Source organism: Lissotriton vulgaris, chromosome 1_2 (genome assembly GCF_964263255.1).
Source record: "Lissotriton vulgaris chromosome 1_2, aLisVul1.2, whole genome shotgun sequence".
Classification (NCBI taxonomy): Eukaryota; Metazoa; Chordata; class Amphibia; order Caudata; family Salamandridae; genus Lissotriton; species Lissotriton vulgaris.
In genome coordinates, this window is record NC_141686.1 from 352,774,520 (window position 1) to 352,800,031 (window position 25,512).

At 47.1% G+C, this 25,512-nt stretch overlaps 1 protein-coding gene across 1 annotated transcript in view; it reads left to right on the plus strand.

Moving 5' to 3' along the window:
• The window catches only part of LOC147736789 (uncharacterized), a 41,400-nt gene that overhangs the window by 8,756 nt on the left and 7,132 nt on the right, over positions 1-25,512 (plus strand). Inside the window, exon 2 of the mRNA XM_086953482.1 lies at positions 3,003-4,966. Within this exon, the coding sequence (XP_086809608.1) occupies positions 3,034-4,966 (1,933 nt within the window). The 5' untranslated portion in view covers positions 3,003-3,033. The remainder of the gene's footprint in view (positions 1-3,002; positions 4,967-25,512) is intronic.

Consider the following 25,512-nt stretch of genomic DNA (forward strand, 5'->3'; position numbering starts at 1 on the left):
TACCCCATCCAGGCCTGGGGCCGTGCCACTCTTGCTTGCATTTGTGGCCATGGTTACATCTTCCAGCATGATATGAAAGTCAATAGGCAGAAAACCCTGCCCCCCCCCCCCACCCCTCCCCGAGCTCTTGCCTGAAGTCTGTCTCCCTCTCTGTGGCATTCAGTAGGGAGTAAACATTTGAAAAGAAGTCCACCCAAGTTTTTTCCTCAATTGCTACCTCAATGGAAGGCGCATCGGGCTTGTTAGTAAAAAAAGTGCGTTCACGCCCTGCCAAAATAGGGAGCTGTCTTTACTTGTTGAAGCTTGTTTAAGGTCCTCCCAAGTCTTCTCTTTCATTTCATTGCGCCAGTTTTTCTAGCTTCATTGTACAGCTTCCTACATTTCCTATTTTCCTCCTTATCTCTTACTTTCTCATGTAAGGCTTTATTTCTGAAGTCAAGTCTGAAAGAACTCAACCACCTTATCCTTGTTTGAAGAAATAAACAAGCTTCATGAATTTATGATCAAGGTCAAATCCGGGTCACCAACTGACCCTTGCCCTCCAGCAGTCATAGAATCTCTGACCTCAATCAATCAATCAATCAGCATTTGTAAAGTGCACCCCAAGGATATCTGGGCGCTGAGGCTGCTGTGTCTCCGTCGAAAAGCGAGGTCTTGAGCAATCCCCTGCAGAGCGGTTTCGTCATTTCAGCAGCTCAAGCGATCGTTCCAAGCGCGTTTCAAAATGCAGTGGAGCTCACGATACTGAAAGAGCAGGGAGAAGTCCCGGATATAACCAAGAATTATAGGGCAATACCTCTGCTCCCTTAACCTGCGAAAACTATTGGCCAGAGAACTGTCTTCAAGAGGTTCCAGGCTTTATAACTACACCAGCTCTCAGATGATTCTTATAGATGGAATATCCGCCTCACCACTCTAGTCTCAAAATATGATGCAATTTAATGATTACTTGATGAGGATGAATCAGCTAAAACCGTATGTGGACAAAACCGAGTTTGAAATTCTAAAGAATAAGACCAACGTTTGGAAACAACTTTACTCTCCAACAAAAATGAGATTGTTACCGGAGCCTAAACCCACAGCTAAAAGCATCTGAGTGATAATCAATAGTAATCTTAGCAAGAACCAGCAGGCTGGAGCAGTAGGATGTAAATGCAGATTGATGCTGAAACTGCTTCAGAAACTAACCCCACTCCTCCCACTTTAGAACAGAAAAGCAATAGTGGTGGCCGCAGTCCTGTCCAGATCGCATTATGCCAACAGAGTATATGGAAGAATGCCCAGTATCACCATTCATAGACTGCAAGTAATTCACAGCGACGCTGCTTGTTTACTACATCATCTTCAGAGGTGGGCACGAGCCACACCTATATTGAAATAACAAATCCAGTCTTAGACCCTCTGCCTCAGCCCTAAAGGGTTGAGAGGTCTAGCCCCTCACTTCATTGCAAGATACACCCGCAAAACACTTACGATCTCACTTGAATTTACTTGCTATTCCGAAATTACAGAAGATCAGATCAGGTGGACGCAGCTTTGTGGTACAAGCTCCTTCCATACGGGGCTCTCTCCCGGCTAAATCCATTTGAATCTTACTTCAAGTGTTTTGCCAGAAATCTAACAGCCCACAAGCCTACTCATACCACATTCTTCCCTGGTCTGATTGGTTGTCTCCTCTTGCGTATTTCTGATTCCGCTCAAAGAAACTCCAGGTTGAACATGCTCTCTATATATGCAATGACATAATAAGCATTTTGTAGATCCTGTAGAGGTTTGGTATGTTGGCGCGTGCTTCCGTCACTGAACTGAATATTGCAAAAGAGAGCTGTACAGTGCAAGTGAGAATGATAGAGCAGTCTTGTCTGCTGGGGAATTATAAACCTTTCATTGCTGCAAGGCTGTTCAATTTTTTTCATAAAAGTGTGCAATTTGAGCAGACCAAGGAACACACATAGTGTTGGAAATGCATTTCAAATCAGTGCCTTTCTTAATATATGTACTACTAGCTGTACCCTGCCACGCGTTGCTGTGGCTCAGTCTGGTTAAATGGAAGAGAAAGAAAAGAGTAAGCGCACGTTTCTGATATGTTTAATTTCACAGTGCTTGTGGGTATACAATATGTTTTTGTGACTATTGTCTATATGCGTCCCTTGTAGTTGTTGCGCCGCAAGCAAATATATAGGGTCTGTTCGGCCTTTCGATTAAAAACACGCGCTTCTTGTACCCGCGCGTGTTCGAATCCAACAAGGTGTATATATAAACACGCGCTAATGTTGCAAAGTGAACCAACTCCTCCCACTCCCTCCACCCACTTCCCGGTCTGCCATCCTGACACCAACTGTCCATCCTAATATATGTAGACTATTGTCTATGCGTCCTTTCTTAATGTTGCAAAGTGAACCAACTCCTAATTTCACAATGCTTGTGGGTATACAATATGTTTTTATGACTATTGTCTGTATGCGTCCCTTGGAGTTGTTGTGCAGCAACCCAATAGATAGGGTCTGTTCGGCCTTTCAATTAAAAACACATGCGTATTGGAGACGTGCGTATTCAAATCCAACGTTGTGTATATATAAACACGTGCTTAATCGAATCCAATGTTGTGTCAAAATTTCTAAGCATTCGGTGAAGAAGTTTCAGAGATTTAAGATTTTGAACAAACGAACATTGACAATTTTATGTGTCTGTTAGGGCTTTCGATTAAAAACACGCGCGTGTTCGACCCGCGCATATTCGAATCCAACGTTGTGTCGAAATTTCAAAGCAATCGATGAAGAACTTTCGTAAATTTACGATTTTGAACAAATGATTATTTACATTTTTATTTTTATGGATAGATGTTATGGATATTGTTAAATTTCAATGATTGAATTTTTTCTGGGTTTTAGAAATTCGCAATTTCCTCTGATCACACTGGGGTTGGTGAGTCAGGAAGGAGTATTTTGGCCTAGTTGTCCTGTTATAAGGTGTTGTCTTTTCTCTTTTCCTCTCCTCTGCAGACACTTGAGACTTGAACGTCAATTTACCAGAATGGGCAGAAGACGGGCTCCAGGAAAGAAAGTGACAGCGCAATGTTCACGTGAATCCGTAAGAGCCACAGTCCCATCTTTACCTCTCCATGACGTCTCAACTTCAGGATCTCAAAATGATGCTCAGAGGGACCAGGCCCTGGAACTGCTGTCAGAGAACCTGTCCCACATTATCCTTCTATCCATGCTGGAGGAGTTGGAAGCCAAACTGGATAACTTGATGAATACTGTGGAGGACGTACCTTCTAGAGTCGCTGGGCTGATTAAGAATATCTGGATAGAAAAGGATCAATGTTACCTAGATAATGGTACGGTGTCTTTGGAGAAGGTCTGTCCAGCGAGCATTAGAGATTGTACTGTTAGCCGGTCTCCTGTGACACCTCAACTGGACAGGTCAGGGGAACCGAGCTTGTGTCTTCAGACAGTGTTTTCTGATGGGCATGCACCAAAGCAGGACTGTACGCTCTCTTCTCCGTCTGATGTTAAAGTGCGTCCATATGAGCCAAACCTTTGTCTACAGCCAGTGTTTCCAGATCGACGTGACCCACGGGAGGACCAGTGCTTGCAACCTGGGTTTCCAGATGTACATGAGTCGAAGCTAGATCAACGCATGCAGCCTGGTTTTTCAGATGTACACGAGTCGAAGCAACACCAGCACATGCAGCCTAGGTTTCAAGATGTACACGAGTCACAGCAGGACCAGTGCATGCAGCCAGGGTTTCCAGATGTACACGAGTCACAGCAGGACCAGTGCATGCAGCCAGGGTTTCCAGATGTACACGAGTCGCAGCAGGAACAGTGCATGCATCCTGGGTTTCCAGATGTACACGAGTCGCAGAGAGACCAGTGCATGCAACGTGGGTTTCCAGATGTACACGAGTCGCAGCGAGACCAGTGCATGCAACCTGGGTTTCCAGATGGAAATGGAGTACAGCAGGATTGTCCTCTATCCCGGTGCCCTCAGACAGATCCTCCAAGCAGATCATTGGAGGCAAACCTGTATCTTCCCTCAGAATTTGTTCTTGGCCCGGCATCAGAGCAAGACCAGAGCGTACAGTCAGCGTTCCCAGAAGAGAGAAAACCAGATGGGCCCCTGAAGCAAGAACCATCCCCATTGTCTACTAATTGCTGGGACCAGCAACAGAACCTCTGCCCACACCCAGTATTTCCTGATGGACACGAGCCACAGCAAAATCACTGTATACAACCTGCGCTCCCAAATGGGAACAGTCCCGATGATCCCTTGAAGGAAGAATTGATGTGTTCTGATTGCCAAGATCCCCAGGAGAACCGCAGCCTACAACCCGTGTCACCTGATGGGATGTCATCAGACGAACACTTAGAGTCTGGTCTGTTGTCCTTTGATGAGTTGGGGTCACAACAAACCCAGTGCCTACAGGAACACCTATGCTTTGAGCAGGAACTTCCTTATACGCAGGATCCAAACGTGAACTACGAGCTAGAATCCATGCGCCCTGAAGCACAGGAACCAGATCAGAAACACAAGCTAGAACAGACCTGTGCAGATGCACCGGGTTCAGATCAGACCAACACGGTGGAACCACTGCACACTGCTGCACTGGATCGAGAGAGAGAATCGGCGCTTCCTGAAGCACAAAAAACAGATCAGAAAAACACGGTGGAACCACTACACCCAGAGGAGCAGGATTCAAATCAGAACTGCAAGCTAGAACCAGCCTGTACTGATGCACAGGGCTCAGATCAGAACTACATACTCGAACCACTGCACCCTGAATCACAGCATCAACATCAGAACTGCAAGGCAGAACTGCTCTGTCCTGAAGAGCGGGGTCAGCCTGTGCCTCCATCATGCCTAGAACTGGACACACTTACTGCAGATGAAGATGCCCCCTCAGACTCAATGGAGACAGGACCAACACAGTCAGATTTATTGCCGTCCAAAGCCACCCCAGGTATGTGTTTCGCTATAAATGGACACATGGAGTGCACTAACACATGTAACCTCTTTAGAATGCATATGGGCAGGTTTTAGTAAGTCTCCGAGGGGATTAATATGGTTTGGGTGGAACCACCTGAGAGATACCGACCCCCAGAGTACGAGTACCCAAGGTTCAGGTGTGTCCCTGCACTCTTCTCTGGTTCCACACAGGACTGCATCCTTCCTGTGCAGGAACAGGCCTGGTTATGGGACTCTGCATGAGACAAGGAGGCCAGTAGCTCCCGTCCTTCCTTGTTCGTCCCCATTCCAGGCTGAGGAACTGGAAATAGTGCTATTCATGGGAGGAATTACTGGCCGGAATCACACGTAATAGTCGGATGCAAGTGATGTGGTGTTCATTGAGAATAGCAGACATGCGCAGTCTAGAGAGGGAACTGTTTCCTGTTGCACAGTTACATTGGGTAACACGCAGTCGTCTCCAGTTCCTGACATAAAAATGCTAGCCTGTATTCGGCCTCAACAGCAGGGCCGACCAGGGATGTTCTTATCACTGCAGGGTTCTCCAGGAGTGCACACCACCCCATGATAGACAGATACACAAAGTGATTTATGTGTCACTGGTGAGTTCACCCTCCCAACCTCCAGCTCAGTCCCAAGTGTGCTATGAATTGTTTTATGCTCAGACAAAAGTAGCGATGATCTCCCTACAGCAGCATCCTGCCTTTAGCAAACTCTTTAAGTATGTAAAATGTCATTGCATCATGAGTTGGGGTTTGCACACCCGTAGTGCGAGTTATGGATTGTGGTTCTAACTAGAACTTGCATATTGTAGTGGTTTGATGAGTTTTAAGTTTTAACTATAAATGCACTTTACCCTTGTTTATTAAGCGAAGTAATTTTTTATTTTTTAAAGATCCATTAAGGTGTTATAACAAAACCAACTATAATTTCACTTTTATCTTATTCAGTGAAAATATTTTAGGGATAAAGTACCTCCAGCCACACATGATAAGGATATTGCATGTCAGTGAGGAGTTCCATAACTATATAGAGGAACGAGGTCGAAGGCAGAGGTAATTTATAAGGTTATGGGACGCCGGGGTGACTTGCAGTAATCTTATAATGTGCGCCAGGTGGTACTTTATCTCATATAATATTATTATTATTTCGAATTTTGTATAGCGCTTAGTTACCCTAGAGCATCCCATCGCTTGTTCCAGAACAGAAAGGTAGCAGTCAAGCGTAGTCAGAGGCATCAGTTAGGAAAGAGGTGCGTTTTGAGGAGTTTGTGAAACCGGAGAAGACAAGTCTCCGATCGCTAACTCACGGGGAGTGCGTTCCAAAGAATCGCTGTGTTCACTGAGAATCTTCTCCCTCCCGTTCGTGCCTTTTTAACTTTAGGAATTTTGAGCAAATGTTTCTGATCTGAGCGCAAGGCTCTATTGGCCTTGTAAGGCACAACTAAATTCTTCAGGATAGTGAAGTACTGGGTTTTTAAGAACCCAGCGGTGCCAGGGGAAACACCCAAAGACTTTGAGTTCTTCTGTCTCAGACTACAGAAACGCAGAGTCTTCTTGGTGACTTCAAAGATTAATTGTATTGGCTGCAGCCAGTAACAGATATCTTAGAAGTACAACACAGTGTATATTCTCAGGAGACTGCTCAACTTTACAAAGCAAGTTACTCCTTTTATACTAAATATTGTGCTTCAGGCAAAAATTCCTTATTTACAATAAACTAATCCCATGTGTATACGACAAAAGTATTGCATGACAAGCCCACATTTCATAGTCCAGCCCACCAAGAATGACTTGGCAAAAACCCGGCACTCTTCATCAGATAGATGGTCGGGCCCCTAATAAAAATGGGAACCTCCTCATCGTAAACCAGGTCATAAAGCAAAGAGCAGAGACAGGTGTGTGTAAGATTAGACATAGTTGTGTGCAATAAAGGGTTTATGGTAGGTTGTGCCTTGATCTCAATCTCGATCGGCCACTGGGAAAGGAACTGGCCGAACAGGTTTGGCTCCGGGCAGTGGAGTCAGCTTGCCCAGGTCACACAAAAGTCAGCAAAGGTGTACGTGTCTCTAAGACTCGTTTTTGCCTTAGTCATCGGCCTATGTGAGGGCAACCACAAAATGGCTGCCATGCACCAAATGGAACCCGAGGGTTCAAGACGGAATCTGTGATTTCAGGGTGATCACGTCACTCTAACATGACGGAAATACTCGTATATAGTATACTCGTCATTCTCGGTCTATTGATACTAAAATCGTCCTGATACGAACATGTTTATTACATGGGTCCAGAATCCACGGAACCACAGACCCTCCTTTTGCCCTTACATAGGCAATAACCTATACTCACGCTAATCTGAGTCCAGGTCGATATTCATAAATTCATTGAGATGTTGCTGTAGCATCATCCTATTACTTAGCTTGTCCCTCGATACAGGTCTCCTTATATACGACGTAGCACAGAGGCCACATATAGTAGGAGCACACTGTACGCACAGGCAGAACAGGAAAAGAATGGCTAAGATTATCCCAATGACCATTAGAATCTTCCATCCCCAGGCAGATAACAGCTCCCAGAACCATCCCATCAATGACCAATCTCCTTTATCCACATGAATGGACTCAGAGATCTTGTGCAGTCTGGAAATAGCCTGGTACACTGTCGGAGCGTTATCCGAAATGAAAACGCAGCAACTGGATTGGATCAATACATACCCCACCTCGGTCTGCGAGTATGACATCTAACGAAACTCTGTTCTGAAGAGTCATAAGACGGTCCGACTGGAGCTCAGCAGTCAAGTTACTAAGGGCACCGGCAGTTTCAACTACAGTGGACTCAACCACCCTTATCAATTGCCTTATGTTCCTGCTGTTAACCATAGGTCCCCAAAACGGCAGAAAACCCTTCAAGAAATCTCCCAGTTCTTGTTCTGCAGTGTCTTCCTTGCTGAAGACACCTCTAACTACCCTTGTCTTGTGGTAATCTGCCGCAGCTGTGTAGGTGGGAGGCAACAGGAATGAAACGAAACATGTGCCCGAGAAGTCAGGGGGCAACCATGTGTACGCTCTATCGTAACAGACAAAGTAGGTACCCTTGGCTGCTAAAAACGATGGGGGAAGTCCGGGACGCAAAAACATACGTCTCAGTGCAGATACTCTTCCCTAGCTGAGCTCTCGGATTCTTGCCATTACCCTGCAGAGAGTAGTGACCCTGATGGGGTACAACCCAAATCGGGGAGGATCCTTTTGCTCGCTGGTTCTCACTCAGACTAACTCCATATCCGGTTCCATTCCATCCAATATATGCTAGTGTCTCATCTCTCGGGATAGTCTCGTAGGAAGTAGCTCCTCTAATCATATCTACTATACCTTTGACTAGAGCACTATTCTTTGGATTGTCTTTTATAGAACGTAGGGGGTGGACTTCACGAGCATAGATGAACATCGTTCTGTATGCCCACACAGAACCATTATGGCTGAATGGCAGGATCGGGTAAGGGATACCTTTATCAGTGGTATGAGGCATAAGACCGCACACCCAACAGTTAGTCGTGTTCACTACTAATTGGTGTTGGTGTAAGAGCTGAACGTAGGAGTTATTAACGAACTCTAATCTTCTAGCGGACTCGTGTTCAGGCAGGGGGTGAAAAGAATGTGAGGAAACAGTAGAAGAAGGTATAGGCTGTGCAGTGGGTGCAAATGTCACTTGAAGGGAGAATATCACATATCCCATTAAAAACATCATTAGGCTGAGCAACATAAAAAGGCACAATATCAAAAAACGTTTCTTGGTCATCATTATACACATTTTGGCTTTAAAGTTCATCTCTTTAGCAGGTCTCTCCATCTCGAAAAACTCCATCCTCTCTAATTGCTGCTCGCGGTGGTAGGGTGTTCTATGCTAAGGAATGCTTCTGTCAGTCCAGGGCAACTCCCTTAGACCAACCAGAACCGTCGACTTAACGTCTTCGGCTGCACCCCAAAAACTTGGGCAGCCACGACCCTACAGCTGAACCCGGATGGCGGTTCGAAAAACAAAAATCAAAGTAGTTCCTCGGAGGAGAGCGAGCTGCATTTTCAAAAATAGCAAAGAAAAGGAATTTTATTTGTCCATAGTTCTCGGCCTCAGGTTATACCGGCTTTTTCCAGATAGTGTCTGGTCTTGGAACAAAAGTTCAGGCTCTGTAGTGTCCAATCGATTTGACGGTGGCACAGTTTTTTGCAAAAGATCGTCGTTTTCATGTTCAGAACTTGTCCCTTTTACACATGCATCGCTAAAAGGCAGAAAACGAGGCACAGTCTCAGTCTCAGAGTCAGCGATACCCTCCCGGACCCACCGGTCGTATGGCAGAGGGACCCTCTTGCAGTGTACGCCGTGGATCCAGTTCTTCTTTCCTTGCACTCGTACTGCAGATCTCGTTGATAGCAGGACTAGATAGGGGCCGGTCCAACGGGGCTGGTCATTCTTTGTCTGCTGGAAGTTTTTCACTAAAACCCATGAGCCAGGATCGATGATGTGGCCTGGATCTGTAGAAGCCTGAGGCAGAGTATTGTGAACCTGTTGATGTAAAACACGAAATGTAGCCGTCAAATCATACAAATAATCAAGCAGTACAGGGTGTTCAATCTCGCTGTATTTCGTCGGCCTCGGCACTCCCCATATGTTGGCCGGGCGACCGAATACGATCTCATATGGACTAAGTCCCACTCGTGAATGCACAGTCATTCTTGTGGATAAAAGTGCTAAAGGCAAAGCATCAAGCCATTTAAGACCAGAGCTTGCTTGTATTTTGGCCAGTTTCAGTTTTAGAGTGCCATTGTAGCACTCTACTAGTCCAGCTGATTGGGGGTGATTTGCAGCGTGGAATTTTTGCTGGATCCCTAGCCCCTCACATACTTTCTTCATCACTCGTCCCACAAATTCACTCCCATTATCACTCCAGACCATTCTCGGCAAACCAAATCTCGGGAAAAATTCTTTGACAAGGGCTTTAGCTGTGGATAAAACAGTGTTGTCTTTTAAGGCATATGATTCTACCCATCTTGAAAAGGCACAAACAACCACGAGTACGTATTTCAAGTTGTTGCACCTTTCCATGTGGATGAAATCTAGCTGCAAAACCTCGAACGGGTACGTAGGAGGAGCAAAATGACCAGCTGGAGTTGGGGTACCCCTACCAGGATTGTATTTCAGACACACCATGCAATTCTTGACCACATTCTCTGCACACTTAGGAATTCCAGCGTTTTGCCATACTGGAGCCAACAACTTAAAAAATCCCTTTCACACTAATGTGAGCCATTCCATGCGCCATCGTAACCACTGCAAGCACGTACGCATCGGGTAACAACCATCTTTGATGCTCTGACAACTCAATCCAACAACCATTCGCATCCAATTTACCCATACTCTCTCTCCACACACTCAACTCTTTCTCTGTAGCTTCAGCTTGAATCGACTTCACACTCTCTATCGTATCTTCACACATTCCAACGTCACCAACCCATCTTGCTGGACCCGCAACATACATTCGATTCATCACATCTTTTGCCGTTTCTTTCGCAACCTCGTCTGCAAACACATTACCACGACCAACATCGTCAGTAACCTTCTTGTGTGCACTGCATTTTACAATCGCGACTTGTAGTGGCAAAGTAAGTGACTCAAGAAGCTCATTCACCAACTGACCATGCTGAATCTTGGCTCCATGCGAAGTCAGGAACCCACGCTCTTTCTACAAGCGCCCAAAACTATGAGCCACACCAAATGCATACTGGCTGTCAGTATATATGGTCACTTTCATTCCTTTTGATAACACACATGCTCTCGTAAGTGCAATCGACTCTGCTGCTTGAGCTGAATTATGTGGGATACGTGCAGTTTCAACAATCGTATGCAAAGTCGTAACAGCATATGCCGCAGTCGTATGACCATTCGGAAGCTTGGAGCACGAACCATCCACCCATAAGGTACCATCACACTTCACAAGAGGAGTGTCTTTGAGATCTACTCTCCCTTTCGCTTCTTCTTCTGTCCTGTGAAAACAATCCTGTTGTTCAGAAACATCTATTTCTGCTACAACCGGCAACAACGTAGCTGGGTTCAAAGTGTTGCACCTCTTTATGTGCACATGACTTGCTAACAGTGTCAACTCATATCCGGACAATCGAGCACTAGTTAAGTGCTGTCTCTTGGTCCTCTTTAGCAAAGTGACCACTGCATGTGGGATCATTACAATCAATATGTTATTCATTACCAAACCAGCAGACTGTCGAATAGAAACAGCTGCTGCCGCCGTGGCTCTCAAGCAACTCTGCAATGCTCTAGCTACCTGATCCAAAGTCGACGAGAAATATGCACATGGATGTTGCTTGTCCCCAAAGGACTGTGTCAGCACTGACAATGCGCATCCTTCTTTCTCATGGACATACAGTGTAAAGGGCTTACTGTAGTCGGGGGTACCCAACACAGGAGCCGAACACAATGCCTCCCGCAATTCTGACAATCTTCAGACCACGGAACGGGATTCGGTGTATCTTTACAAGTCGAATATGAAATACGAAAATGCTTTTCGATTTTGTTTTTTAAAATCATAAAAGCGTACAAAGAAAAAGACAGTCATTAAAAATAAATATGTACATTCAAGAACAACGTAACTTAAAAAAAAAGACATATCCCCAACCTCAAAGTTCAGTGGTGTGACATGTTATTGAAGGGGTTTATCCCTATCAGGAGTAAAGATACACGGGTTTGTCCTTTAAGATGAGTAGATTCAAGAGTTGCGACAGTTGTACAATGGATCAAATCTGTTGGAAACAGAGAAACTAATACCACTGGGTACCTGGACTCCCCCACCCAACGGGTGGTGGTAGGCTATTGTTGGTCCTAACCGGGGGATATTTTGCATACAGGGATAAAAGTCAAGTAGATCCTAAATGTGTATTGGGCCATCCCCTTCTTGGGGCGGACAAGATCTTAAGTATGGAGCGATGTTCCGGTTCCTGAATCTAACCAGTACCAAGTCCCCTGAAATGTTTTTTGGTAGTGGGCCCAACCAGCCCACCCTTCTCACACTCAAGATTCCGCCATCTTTGTCCGGTGGTAGGGGTCTATTTCTTCCCATCCAGAATATAATTTTGTTCAATAGGTCCTGCTGTCTTTCAGCTTTTCCCATCGCAAGTGCTGGAACTCCTGAGAGGACGGACACATATGGCGCGGCTTCTGGCGGGAGGTGTATGTGTGGTACTTTGCGTACTGTTTTAACCTCTAAGGGCCTTGATATAACAGATTTGAAGGGAGCTTTGGAAGTGGTCGAATCTGGGATTTTAGGGGATTGTAGAGTGACTTGAACGCTTTTGTGGTTGGGAGTTGGCTTAGCTGTTGGGAAAGTAGTAGATGGCTGGGGTCGGTTCGATGTTACTGAATTATTGATGGGTTTCAGGATAGCCGTGATTTTATTCTCTAGACCCGAGAGCCTTTCCCCTATGGCGTTGATTTTTTCTGTTAGTGGGGAAATGATGGTTTTAACAAGTTGTTCAATCTGAGTCAGTAGAGGAATCTGGGAATAAGATATTGGTTCATACAGTTTGACATCAGTCTCCATGGTGACAGGGGGATTGTGAACAGACAGTGCGGGGCTTACAGGTGGTTTATGGAGTTTGGATTGATTCCCTTCGGCATTTTCCTCATCATGCTTTCTTTTGACGGGTAATTGCCGTGAAAGTACTAAGGCTTGTGTGTTGGATTTGTTCAATAAAAAGGAGGATTCCTGTGTACTGCCTTTAGTACTTGTAGTACAGGTGCCTTTGGCGAGAGAGGGTGAATCCACACTGACATACTTTGTTTTGCATAGACTGTTTAGTTCATCCCACAGGGACAGGTTATGCATTCTTGGGGAGATTAGTGGAGGAGATAGCGTACTAGATGGAGAGTAACAAGGACAGTTTATGTCTATCACATGAACAGTAGGCAGTGAGCTTGTGCTAATCGTTTGGTACATTTGCACCACTTGACCTGGGCACCCCTGCGCAGCTGGGCTTGTTTCCCCCTTACAGGGCATGATCAGAGTAGAGATAGTAGTGTTACAGAAAAGTCAAATAAGTGTGTGTACACTGTACCTCCTTTAGCAGAAATGACAAGGGGGGAGGCCTGTCCTGTCCCCTTCGGTCCACGGAGGGCCACAGACGGCCCGCCCTTTGCCCGGGCTTAGCCCGGCGCCGACCCGCGCGCGTCCCGCGGGGCGGGAGGTGCTCCGCGTTCTTGAGGCGCCTCCAGGCGCAGCGGGAGCGTCACGAGCGCGCCAGGACCCGGGGCTGCTGGGAAGTGTAGTTTTCAACTGCCCGACTTGGCCAGGAGAGTCCCTGTCTCACCATTGCGGTTGCCGTTGCCCTCACGGCTGTAAAGGAGAAGGGATTGCTTTGCCGTTCCCCTCACGGCTCCCCACCGCTGCAGGTATGTTTGGAAATGCCCCCAGGCCCGCTGGGCGCTCCGCGTTCTTGAGGCGCCTCCAGGCGCAGCAGGAGCGTCACGAGCGCGCCAGGACCCGGGGCTGCTGGGAATGCCCCCCTTTACAAGTCAATGCTACCAAAGGTTTGGCCAATAAAGAAAAATTTGGTATCAATTGTCTGCAATATGATGTAATACCCAAGAAAGCATGCACTTCTCTCTGTGTCCTTGGCACGCTCAATTTTGCAATTGCCTGAATTCTTTCTGGGGTCAGTTTCCTTCCCTCCTTCGATAAGAGATGACCTAAGTAGGTCACTTCTTGTCGACAATATTGCAATTTCGAGAGAGACACTTTGTGATGCAAATCAGACAAATGACGCAACAACGACAAGGTGGCTTCTTTACAAATTTCTTCAGTATCTGCAGCGACTAATAAATCGTCAACGTACTGAATAAGGGTAGCGCCATCAGGTAAAACAATCGTATCAAGCTGTGTTCTTAAAGCCTGACTATATATTGATGGACTTTCACAGTAGCCTTGGGGAGCGCGTTTGAACCGGAAGCTTCGACCTCCTAAACAGAAGCCGAAAATATCCCTGCTCTCTTCACCAATCGGGATGCTGAAGAAAGCATTCTTCAAGTCAATCACCGAGAACCAAGTTACGGAAGCTGGAATCATAGTCAATAGGGCAGTGATATCAGGAACAACTGGAAATTGTGGCACAACGATTTTATTCACCTCTCTAAGATCAATCACAAACCTGTAAACAGGTGGCTGAGAGGGGTCAGTGCGCTTCAAAACAGGTAGAACAGGACTATTGCAAACATTACCTCTAGTTTCTTCAATTACATCTTTTTCAATCAGATCATAAATGATCGCTAGCAACGGTTTTTCACCTTCACTAGAGATCTTGTATTGGGGAATGCGTGGCATTTTAACATTGGCTTTCAATGTCACTACATATGGCGGTATTTCCAAAAGACCCACATCATTAGGACCAGTAGCCCAAAGAATATCCGGAAGTAAAGACAATTCTGTCGGAAGTTTATCCTTCGACAAACACATCGGGGAGACCACTTTCTTACCCAGTGTAAGTTGTACTCCCGAAGGAGAACAATACAATGTCGCATACAATCTCTTCAACAGATCAAATTCTCACCACAACCTGTCGTCAGAATAAGGGGTGCTTCGAATTCACAAGGTCCAACAGAAAGGGACATAGGACTAGAGATCGGGTTTCGAACCGGGGTGCCAGAAAAACCTATTGAAACATTCGTCTCGCCAGACAAAGGTGCGCCAGGGAGTTTAGAGTGCATAATAGAACTCTTTGTAGCACCAGTATCCAACAGAAAAGGCTCTGACACACCTGATGTAATTACCTCAACATAAGGTCCACTCTGATCTAATGGAACTGAAACAACTCCCTCTCTTTGTCTAAGGCTGTCCTAGCAATCATCACCTTCCATGTTCTCAACCTCTGCATAGTAGTCATCAGCATAGTATTGACTCGTCCTACCGGACACGTTATTCAGCTGATCAAAACTATTCATTGAATTTTGAGGCGGAAAGGGACGCGCGTTCTGGGGGAAATTTCCACGTCCTCTACCTCTGGGAGCTTGTTGAACACCTCGACCTCTTGCACCAGAAGCACCATTCATACCCTGTAACAAAATAGGGCAACTATACTTGAAATGACCCTCTTCCTTACAATATGAACATTGATTGGGGCCTACCAGAGCACGTTGTTGAGGATACTCAAACCTTTGCGAGTTCCTCTGAAACTGCTAAGGTTGCTGATAGTCACGCTGACCACCACGAGGCAGATACGCTTGCTGTAAAAGAACCTTCGTCTTCAATTCTTTAGTTTTCTTGTCTACTCTATCCTTCTCATCTTTATCCCTATTTTCGTAGTACTGTGCAGTAGCCAATATCTGTGCTGAGGAGGAAACTGTCCAAGAACTCTCTGAATCTTTCAATTTCTTACACAGCTCGGGAAGCAAATTGTGCACAAACTTGTCGACGAACAACCGTTGACCACCTTCTGTACTCATATCTTGACCACTGTGGTCGATAAACGTCTCTTCAAACCTACTGAAGAAAGCAGACACGGTTTCATCTTTCTTCTGCTTACACGCAGACAATTTGTCCCAATTCACTCGCATAGCAGGCATCAAAGTCTTCATATAATTAAAAATTCTACCAGGAAGTTCTGCTACTAAAGGCTCAGGTTTAGCACCCCCAATTTGTCTGTCATTCGCAGCGCTAATATTAGTCCATGTGTCACCTAATTCTTGCGCGTGGTCAGTATGGCGAATCAAACCCCACAAAGGCTGCGGAACAACATTTCCAAACAACATGTCTATATCAGCTAGATTCATAATACATGAGTCTGCAGTCTGAGATAATTCCTTATAGTACCCTGCAGGATTTTTACGAGGGTCAGGTAAGGTCTGTTTAAGAGCCAATACTTCGGCTCTTTTCCATGGAACATGTACCCAAACACGCTGAAAATGAGCCGGCACAGCTGGCGGATTATTACCCGCACCAGCAGGTACCGCGTCTCTCCATACCGGAGGAACTTCTCTCATCGAATATTTGTGCGTCTTCTTTATAACCGATGGATCAGGCTCAAATAACGACTGAGAAGGGGGCTCACTCCTAAACGACGACAACGTTGCAACTGCTTTCTCAACATCGGAACCCACGATAGTTCCCTTTGCAAACTCAGACTGTATATTGAACAACTCGCAAGGAGCCTGTCCCACATCATCATCTTCCCATTCCTCACGAAGGAAAGTACACACCTTATCGAAAACATATCTCTGCTTTTGTGCTTCCCATTGATGGAAGACATCCGTAACAGATTCCACATCATATCTTAAAGGACGAGTGGCCCATTTACGCGCCAGGCGGTCCAATATTTCATTTTTCTCGCGAATCAGGCAGTTGGCTACGCAACTGTTTACCCTCCGATTCAGGGGTCGCACTATGCGACCCAAAGAAAGGAGTGAAAAGACTAGTAACAGTGTTTGTCATTCTCTGTCGAACAGAAGGAGAAGTCGACAAGACGGGAGATAGAGCAGACTGAGAAAAGGTCAACGTAGGAGCAGTAGTAGGGGAGGTAGCAAGAACAGGTGGAAAAGTTGCAGGAGTTAAAGGTGGAGCAAGTAGCGGAGCAGGTAGCCAAGTCAGTGGCCCTTGAGAAGGCTGAACCAGAGGAGTAGGGGCCAACTGGAGAGGAGCTGGCGACTGTGGAAGAACTTGAGGCACAACAATTGGGGGTTGCACAACTAAAGGTTGCGGAGGAGCTGTAGCACTTTGCGCATAAGGGGGTGCGAACTCAATAAGTGTGACATTAAAGGATCTTTTTCAAGTTCTTTTGCTGCATCTTGCTGAAGAAGCGGCAAAACTGGGTAGCATTTATCAATCGCCATTTTACGTTGCCTGTGCAATTGTTCACTCACCTGCTCTTCTTCGTTATCTTTAAACTGTGTAGCAGCTTGCATTATCGAGATACCCTTTTCTCTTTTATTCCTCTTCGCTAATTTAATTTCTTTCTGTTTGGCTTCCTTTCGCCATAGGCGGAAAGAGTCAAACATCGCCGGTCGGGCTTTCTTCTTAAAAAGTCTAACCTCTAGATTATATGAAATTTCTGTGTCAAAACTACTATATTGGGGCCCTTTTAGGACACCGTCTTTCCTAGTATATCGGACCCATACTTCATTGTACGTGATAGGACCCACGCCATGCTTCACGTAGAGTTCATAGGTTGGAGTTCCAATTGGAGGAACCGGACATGAGTCCTCCAATCGGGAATCCCTATTACAACCAAGACAAAACAAATTTCCAAGTCTGCTAAAACCAGGCATCTTACGCCACTTCTCTTTGTTTTCTTTTCCTGAGGCTGCCGGGGTGCGTGACCACATCAAAGCCATCAGTTGAGAGAGAAGCGTTCCTGAAAACATCCCAAGGACCTTGAAAGGAAGAACCCTAGGAGTTGTCATTGCACCAATCTTCAGGATATCCAGAAGAAATCAGAAAAGAAACTGTTCATTGTAAATAAAAGCCTGGCACCATTGATCCACGAATTCGGCCTAATTGCTTCTTCTTTCGCCCTTCCCTCTCACACCACAGTCGAGCAATCCGGAGTCTCTAGTTCTAATGTGAGGAACGCGGACTGGGAACCTTCGCTGAATCTGTGTGGGCTGCTGCAGCTAAGAGAGAGTTGCCGCTGCTGAGAGCCCGCCTAAATTTGAACCTCCGGAACCTTCTCTGAATCCGTGTGGGTCGCCGCAGCTAAGAGAGCGATGCCGTTGCTGAGAGCCCGCCTGAATTTGAACCTCCGGAACCTTTGCTAAATCTGCGTGGGCCGCTGCAGCTAAGAGAGAGCTGTCGCCGCTGAGAGTCTGCCTGAATATGAACCTTTGGAACCTTCGCTGAATATGTGTGGGCCGCTAACAGAGGGCTGTACCCGCTGAGTGCCCACTGTTGTGTCAGCCTGGTCGATACCATCCTTCATCCTGTGGGCCGCCGTAGCTATGAGAGAGCTGCTGCCGCTGAGTGCCCGCACCTTTGCCAACTTTGTATCACCGTGATTCGTCCTGTGGGCCTCCGTAGCTAAGAGAGAGCTGCTGCCGCTGAGTTCCCGCACCTTTGCCAACTTTGTATCACCGTGATTCGTCCTGTGTGCCGCCGCAGCTAAGAGAGAGCTGCTGCCGCTGAGTGCCCGCACTTTTGCCAGCTTTGCATCATTGGGATCTGTCCTGTGGGCCGCCGCAGCTAAGAGAGCTGCTGCCGCTGAGTGCCCTCACCTTTGCCAACTTTGCATCAACGTGATTTGTCCTGTGGGCCACCTCAGATACGAGAGAGCTGCCGTCGCTGTGTGCCCGCATCTTGCTCACCATTGTCGAGGATTGAGAGAGCTGCTGCCGCTGTGAGCCCACCACGGAGCTGCAAGACGAGAGTCATTGCCACCACCAGCCCGGGCGGCCGCAGCCACGTGATGCTGCCGGTAAGAGCCCGCCTGTCCGAGAGTGCCCGAATCATTGTGGGTGCACACTGCGGACCCCTTCAGCCAAGACTTTTGGTCCCTGGGAGTCCGCCTGTCACCGTCTACGCTTCTTCGAGAAGCTGCGTGCTGTGTCCCCTTTCACTGTCAGGTATCTGGTGCGCAGTGGGTCGCGTAGACCCCGGCCTTGAACTCAGTCAGTGTCACGTCTGGTGAATAAGTTATTGCCTTTTTGAGTCCCTACTGGTTTCTGTGCATTGTAGCTTGTGGCTGCATTTGTCGTGGATACCAGTGTACTGGAAGCTTGTGACTAGGTGCGGTGGTGATGTTGTCGAAGGTGGCCTAGAGGTCCAGTAGGATGATAGTGGCAATTCCTCCCCAGTCAAGGAGGGAGTGGATGTCGTCGATGGCGGCGAGGAGTCCAAGCTCGGTGCTATAATTGCTTTGGAAGCCGGATTGGGAGTTGTTCAGGACATGGTTCGCTTCGATGAACTTGGAGAGTTGGGCGTTGAGGGCCTCTTTGATGACCTTGGCAAGGGATGGGACGAGGGAGACAGGTCTGAGGTACTTTAGGTCTGTCGGGTCGGCAAACGGCTTCCTCAGCAGGGGGGTTGATCTTGGCGTATTTTCAGGCGGCAGGGAAGGTGGCAGTTTTGATGGCGCAGTTGATGGTGCTGCCGCTGCTCAATAGAAGATGTAATACGGGCAAGGAACCGCTGGGGCTCTGGAATGGATGCTCTTCATGGTCTTGAGTGTGTCATCTGTGGTGAGTGGAGTCCAGTTGAGCATGATATGTTGGGGGTAAGGCTTTGTTGTGTGCGATGGTGGCAGGCATTGTAGCAGGGTCTTGGGTGTCAAAGCTGTCGTAGTTATGTCTGAACGTGTGGTGAAGAATGTGCTGAGTTTGTTGCAGAGGTCTTAGGGAGGGTGGGAAGTCTGTGGTCTCGCTGTTGGGCTTGGCGAACTCCTTGACGATGGCAAAGACTTCTGTGCTGTTGTGTGCGTAGGCGTTGATTCTGTCTTTGATGGCCGTTTTCTTTGTGGTTTTAAGGAGAAGGTGGTGTGCGTTGACAGTGGTTTGCTTGGGTTTCTGGGGTTTTGTTGTGCCTCTATCTCTTCTCAAGTTGTCTGCTGTTACGTTTGGACTTGTGGAGGGCTGAAGTGAACCAGCTGGCTTTCTTGAAGTTTTGCTTGCCTGGTGTCTTATTTAGGGGTGCTGGTGTGTCGGCTCAGTTGGAGATCCATTGATGACGGTTGTGTGCTGCGGTGTTGCCGTCTGCTGGTGGTGCGGTCATGCTGAGAAAGTTGACGAGAAGTTCTTCGGTGGCCTTGTTTCAGCTACAACAGATGGGGCGGAGGGGGTGGTGAGGGTGGTGGTGAACGGTTGGAATGGCTAAGTGCACACAGTGCGGGTTGGTCCAGAGGAGTTCGGTGGTGTGGCTGTAGGTAATGTTCCCACTGACGGAGAAGATGAGGTCTAGCGTGTGTCTGGCTGTATGGGTTGATGTGGTGACTAGCTGCTTGAGTCCGATGTTGGCGAGGCTCTGCAGTAGGTAGTCAGTGTTTTGGTCACTGGGGTTGTCCAAATGGAAGTGGAGGTCTCCGAATAGGATGTAATCTGTGGATGCTAGAACTTGGGGTGCGATGAGGTCTACGATGGCTTTGTTGAAGGTCGGGTGGCTGCTGGGGGTCTTGTAGATTAGGGCCCGCCCTTTGCCCGGGCTTTGCCCGGCGCAGCTCCCGCGCGCTCTCGCGACGCGGAGGTCAGTGATGATTTTAAGGCGCCTCCTGGCGCGTCATCCCCCGGCGTCAGCTGCACAGCGCAAGGGCACTTGGGAGATGAAGTCTCTCCGTGCCCCCCGTTCTCCCCTCCTCTGCTGTCGTGCTGGTGTTGAAGGAGCGCCGACGGCAGGGAGAGACCGGGCGCTGCGTGGGCGTTGCAGTTTTGGACTTTCCCAGTGGCAGGGACAGTGATTTTCCCCCGGCGCTGACACACTTCTCTAACAGTAGCCCCGTCGTTGAGTCATTCGAGTAAATGGTCAGTTGGTGGGTGTTCTTGAGGATGATGGCTTTGCCTTCTCCTGGTCGGTCGACGCTGTATTTACGGGTGATTTTGTAGCCGCAGGGGATCGCAGTGGTATCACTGATTTTAAGTCCAACTTCTTGCGCCTTCTTGGTGAGCATTATCAATCTAGTATGATTATGAGGTATACCCCCCTTACCCTAAGTAGAGCACTGAGAAATGTAAAGAAATTCTATATTTTTAATCTTGCAAGGAAATGATGGCTTTTTTTAACATGTGTTCCAGAGAGTGTCAGTAGTGGGGAAGTGTGCAGATTCGACATCAGTAAGCATCCTATGTGCCCGTGTAATTCCTGATCTTTATTCAGGCCCTTGGCTTCCTCGGTACCAAGCTCTGTATTATATCTTAAATCGATTCTTTTCAATTTCTTCTCTTGATCACCTCCTCTGATATAAGGCCAAGGAAAATGAGCGAGTCTACAATGCTATTGTGGCATTTTACAAAATCTCCAGACGCTGGTGAATTTAAGTCGCGTGTTTGATGCCTCTCATGTGCTCCATCACTTGCCAATGGGGAACATCCAGTTGGCCACATATTGTTTTCTGTGTGTACATTCTTTCACGTATATATACCCAGAAATCTGTGCTACAGGTTATGAATTGATTGCTTTTTCTTCCTGTTATGCAGAATAACCTCCTTTATTTTGACACCAGATTTGCAAGCCATACATTTCCCTCATTTTCTGAAACCTTTTAGGTTAGATGGCCCCTTTCTTTCATTGGACTTTCTATATAGCTATGGGCTTGTTTGTCCTTTAAGGATAGGGCTTTACGATACGTAATGGAGGGATGTGAGGTAATATCGTGTCCAATCACCTGATCAGCTTTTAATATTTTCCAATGTTTAGAATTTGTCTTGCTGCTGTGTACCTCGTATTGTTTGTAGTCATGAACCTTACTGTACTATCAGGTCCCTCCTTTGGTGTCTCTGATTTGAAAGTAGTTTATTCATGTTGTGGGTTCTCATTTATAGATTTAATTCTGATCCCCTGAGTGAATTTTAGGTTGAGATCAGTTTCTGTCTCTGGATTAATCTTTTAGACATTTCCCTACTTCCGTCCCACAGCAGGGAAAGGTCATCTATATCCCCGATCCAAATCAGCGTATGGTTTGTCATGTTTTCATTTTGTGATGTCCAGACCACCCGTTATGTGCCCGGTCTAGGCCCATATAGCAAAGTGGCTCATTTCATATATTGTCCTATTTTTTACAGTAACATTTCTGCTGTGACCTTTTGCACATATTTGCATGCACGACAATGTTGGATTAGTTTCTCTGAAATTACTTTGTTTACACATCTAGCTTCGCACAACATTATCACGATGCCTCGAACACTAAGTACAAGGCCTCTTGACGCACTATGTACAAATGTCGTATCTTCATCCACGGGGTGACAGGGCTATCTACATATCTAGAACATAGACTAATCTATACGTACATCACAAAGATGCTTTCTATTATAAATAATGAGCATCCCAATAGATTAGTAGAGGAGGCGCTACAGCTGACACCGAGGGTCCGTGCGGGCTGAGACTTCACTATGCAGCGGGCTGGCATCTCTGTGAGGGGGAGTTCAGTTTGTAACCAATACGGGGCCTGCATTCTTCCCTGTCAGGTAATGGGGTGGGATCGTCCCTTAGTGGGGATTCTTGGCTTCCCACCCTCACACACTCTAGATGCACGCAGAGTAGGGAGTGCATAGTAGGCGTACGCCTGATTACTGCCTTGTTTATATGCCTGCATATATACACTGTTTTAGCACCATGGTAGTACTATATCCACTATTTACGTGTTTTTAATCACTTTCAACTGCTTCAATCTTCTGATTATTGCAGCTTATGTATTCTATACAAGAATAACGTTGGCTCAATAAATAAATTGAAAACGCCCTACTGTGTATTTTCTGTATATTTCTCTGAGAGCAAGTAAGTTTGAGTGACTGAGCAAAAGGTTCTGTTCTGTTTCCACGATCCCTGAGTGGTCAGGGTTGTCACGTTCAGAGGTTGCCAGAAACCATTGGCTTCCTGGTAAGGTTAGGGAGGCTTACGGTGGCACTGTGAGCTAGCTGGTCTCTAGGCCAACTCATCCTGCGGAGGTGCCCGGAGCCAGTCTAATAATAATAATAATAATAATAATAAAGATATTTGTAAAGTGCTATGGCTGCGCCATCTCGGCGTGTCCCCGCGCTGCCAGAGCAATACTAGCCAGGCACTTTGACTGACCCACATCAGAGACCAGCATCGAACTCACCTTTGGAACAGGTGAGTTTTTAACATACACCGAAACGTAGTTTCCGATTGTTGGAGGCGAAGACTGAGCGGGAGTTTATTCCAGCTTGTGGCGGCCATCACTCTAAAAGAGCGACCTCCCATTTTAGCCCTCTTAAAACGGTGGGTCACCAACATACCCATTCCGCAAGACCGCAGCGCTCTCCTCGGCTCATACCTAGTGATCAAATCAGTAAGGTATGGGGGAGCCTTCTGCCATAGGATAGGGTGACATGTCAGGAGGGCCTTAAACAGTATCCTTTCCTTTACTGGAAGCCAGTGGAGGGTCGCCAATGCGACTCTGGATGTCACTCTCTTAGGTAGTCTAAGCACTAGACGTGCCACTGCGTTTTGTAATACCTGAAGCCGACCTATACTTTTGCTGGAAACTCCTAAGAGGAGGACATTCCCGTAATCAAGCCGGGATGTAACCAGGGCCTGGGTCATCGTGCGTCTAGCCTCCAAGGGGAGCAGGTCCAAGGTTTTATTCAGGATCTTAAGCACCCCAAAACACTTCCCCACCAACCACCCAATATGTGCCTCATAGGAAAGTGTGGGATCTACCCAAATCCCAAGGTTTTTCGCTTCCGTACACTGGGTAGGCACTGTACCCAGACAGCTTGGCCACCAGTCGCACGTCCATTTGAGTTGATCACCACCGACCACCAGCACCTCCGTCTTTGAGCCGTTCAGCTTTAGGCAGTGGTTATCCATCCACACTGCTAAGGCCTGCATACATGCTCTAAAGTTGTCGGCTCCACCTGACGGTGCCTGGGAGAGGGTGAGCAGCAGTTGAGTATCGTCGGCGTAGGATACTATCTCTACACCAAACGATTGAACCACAGCTGCTAGGAAGGCCATGTATAAGTTAAATAAGGTAGGGTTCAAGGCCGAGCCCTGCGGCACCCCCTGTTCCAGTGCCATTTCCACAGATTGAAACGGGCCTCTCTGGACCTGGAAACTTCTGCCAGTCAGGAAGGATTTTAACCAGCTGAGCGCCTGACCCGTCACACCTCCCCTGTTCAGACACTGTAGCAAGGTGATATGTGCTACAGTGTCGAACGCTGCACTTAGGTCAAGCATGACCAGTGCCATGGTGTGACCTGCGTCAGCGCCCTGCCGTAGCGTCTCTGTGGCACGCAGTAAGGCAGTTTCGGTCGAATATCCTGCCCGAAACCCCGACTGGGAAGGATGAAGGAGTTTGGCCTCCTCAACAAACGCCATCAATTGTGAGTTCACTATTTTTTCAGCTACCTTCGCGGTATATGGCAGCAAGGAAATCTGTCTCAGATTGTCTAAAACAGCAAGGCTTATGTTGGCCTTTTTCCTTATCGGTAGAACGATAGCCTTCTGTGGTATCTTCCACCTTGACCTCTGCCCTTCACGCACCCTGGAACACTCCGTAGTGACATCACTTAGAATGTCACTGCTGCGAAGGTTCCAGGGTGAGCGCCGTGGTTAGAACGGTGACCTGAGGCGCCGCGATCGGACTGGCGACCAGTGGCTGGTGTCGTGTGCAGTGACTATCTTATGATACTGTACATAATAAACTCTTGGATATCACCATCGTCTCCCTTTGCTTTACTACAATGCTACACCTTCTTCCAGCTCAGCGGAAGGATCTGGGTGCTAAATGAAGTTAAGGACATGGTGAATGTATGGTTCTAAAACCTCTAAGCTCTCTCCCACCACTCTAGGGGGGGCTGGATCATGAGGAGATCCTGACTTCACCCTAAGGCATGTTCTTACAAGCTCCTTAGATGTAGGTACTGTGAAGCACTCCAGCCTTCTGTCAGAGTCAGCCTCCCTCATTTCTACAAAGGCCTCCCCACTTGCAGGACAGCTGGAGAAGGAGCTATACATTTTACGCACCTTACTAGCAAAGAATTCTGCCACTCTGTTACATTCCATGATAGAGTCCGACTCAGGCGCATTGGAGCTGGAAACCGCTGAGATCTCCTTTATAAATTTTAAAAAGCTCTCACTGATTATAGTTTTGTAATGAAGGGCCTTTGCTTCTCTCACCTTTCTTTGATAGCCCCTCTGGGCAAATCTATACTCATTCTTTTTAAGAGTGTCAAAGTCCCTCCGCCAGCTTCTTTCCAGCTTCTTACACTCCGACCTGAGTGACTGCAGGTCTGACGTATACCATGGGGCAGATTTTCTAGCTCTCTTCCCTTGCTTAGCTGTATACAATGGCGCTACTGCATTCAGGGTTTCAAGGATACGGGCTTCCAGATTTAAATTGGAGCTTTCACTATCCGCTCCTCCCGGCATCCCCCAATGCGTAGCTTCTCATTAAATATAGACTGGGAGAAGTTCTTCCACTTTCGGTGGGGATAGCTGTTATCACCCCCCCTCAGGATATCTTCAGCCTCAGTGATACAGATATCAAAAGGAATCAGAAAGTGGTCAGTCCAAGGGAGCGGACTTGGGGCTCTCATCATTATACCATCCCAGCTGGCAAACACTGGATCCAATAAATGTCCATGCGTATGGGTGGGGGTGTGATTTAGCAGCTCTAAATAGTTATCCTGTAATTCCAGTTTAATCTCTACAGCCTCTTTCAGTCGTGCATCCTCAAAGTGAATATTCATATCTCCCAGTAGCATAAACTTACTACGCCAAAGCGCCATATGTGCTACACATTCTTGCAGACTTTGTCTAAAATTGCCTAAACTCCCCGGTGGTCTGTAAAGAAGGATACCCGATATATGACCCTGAGGGCCAATTTGTAGT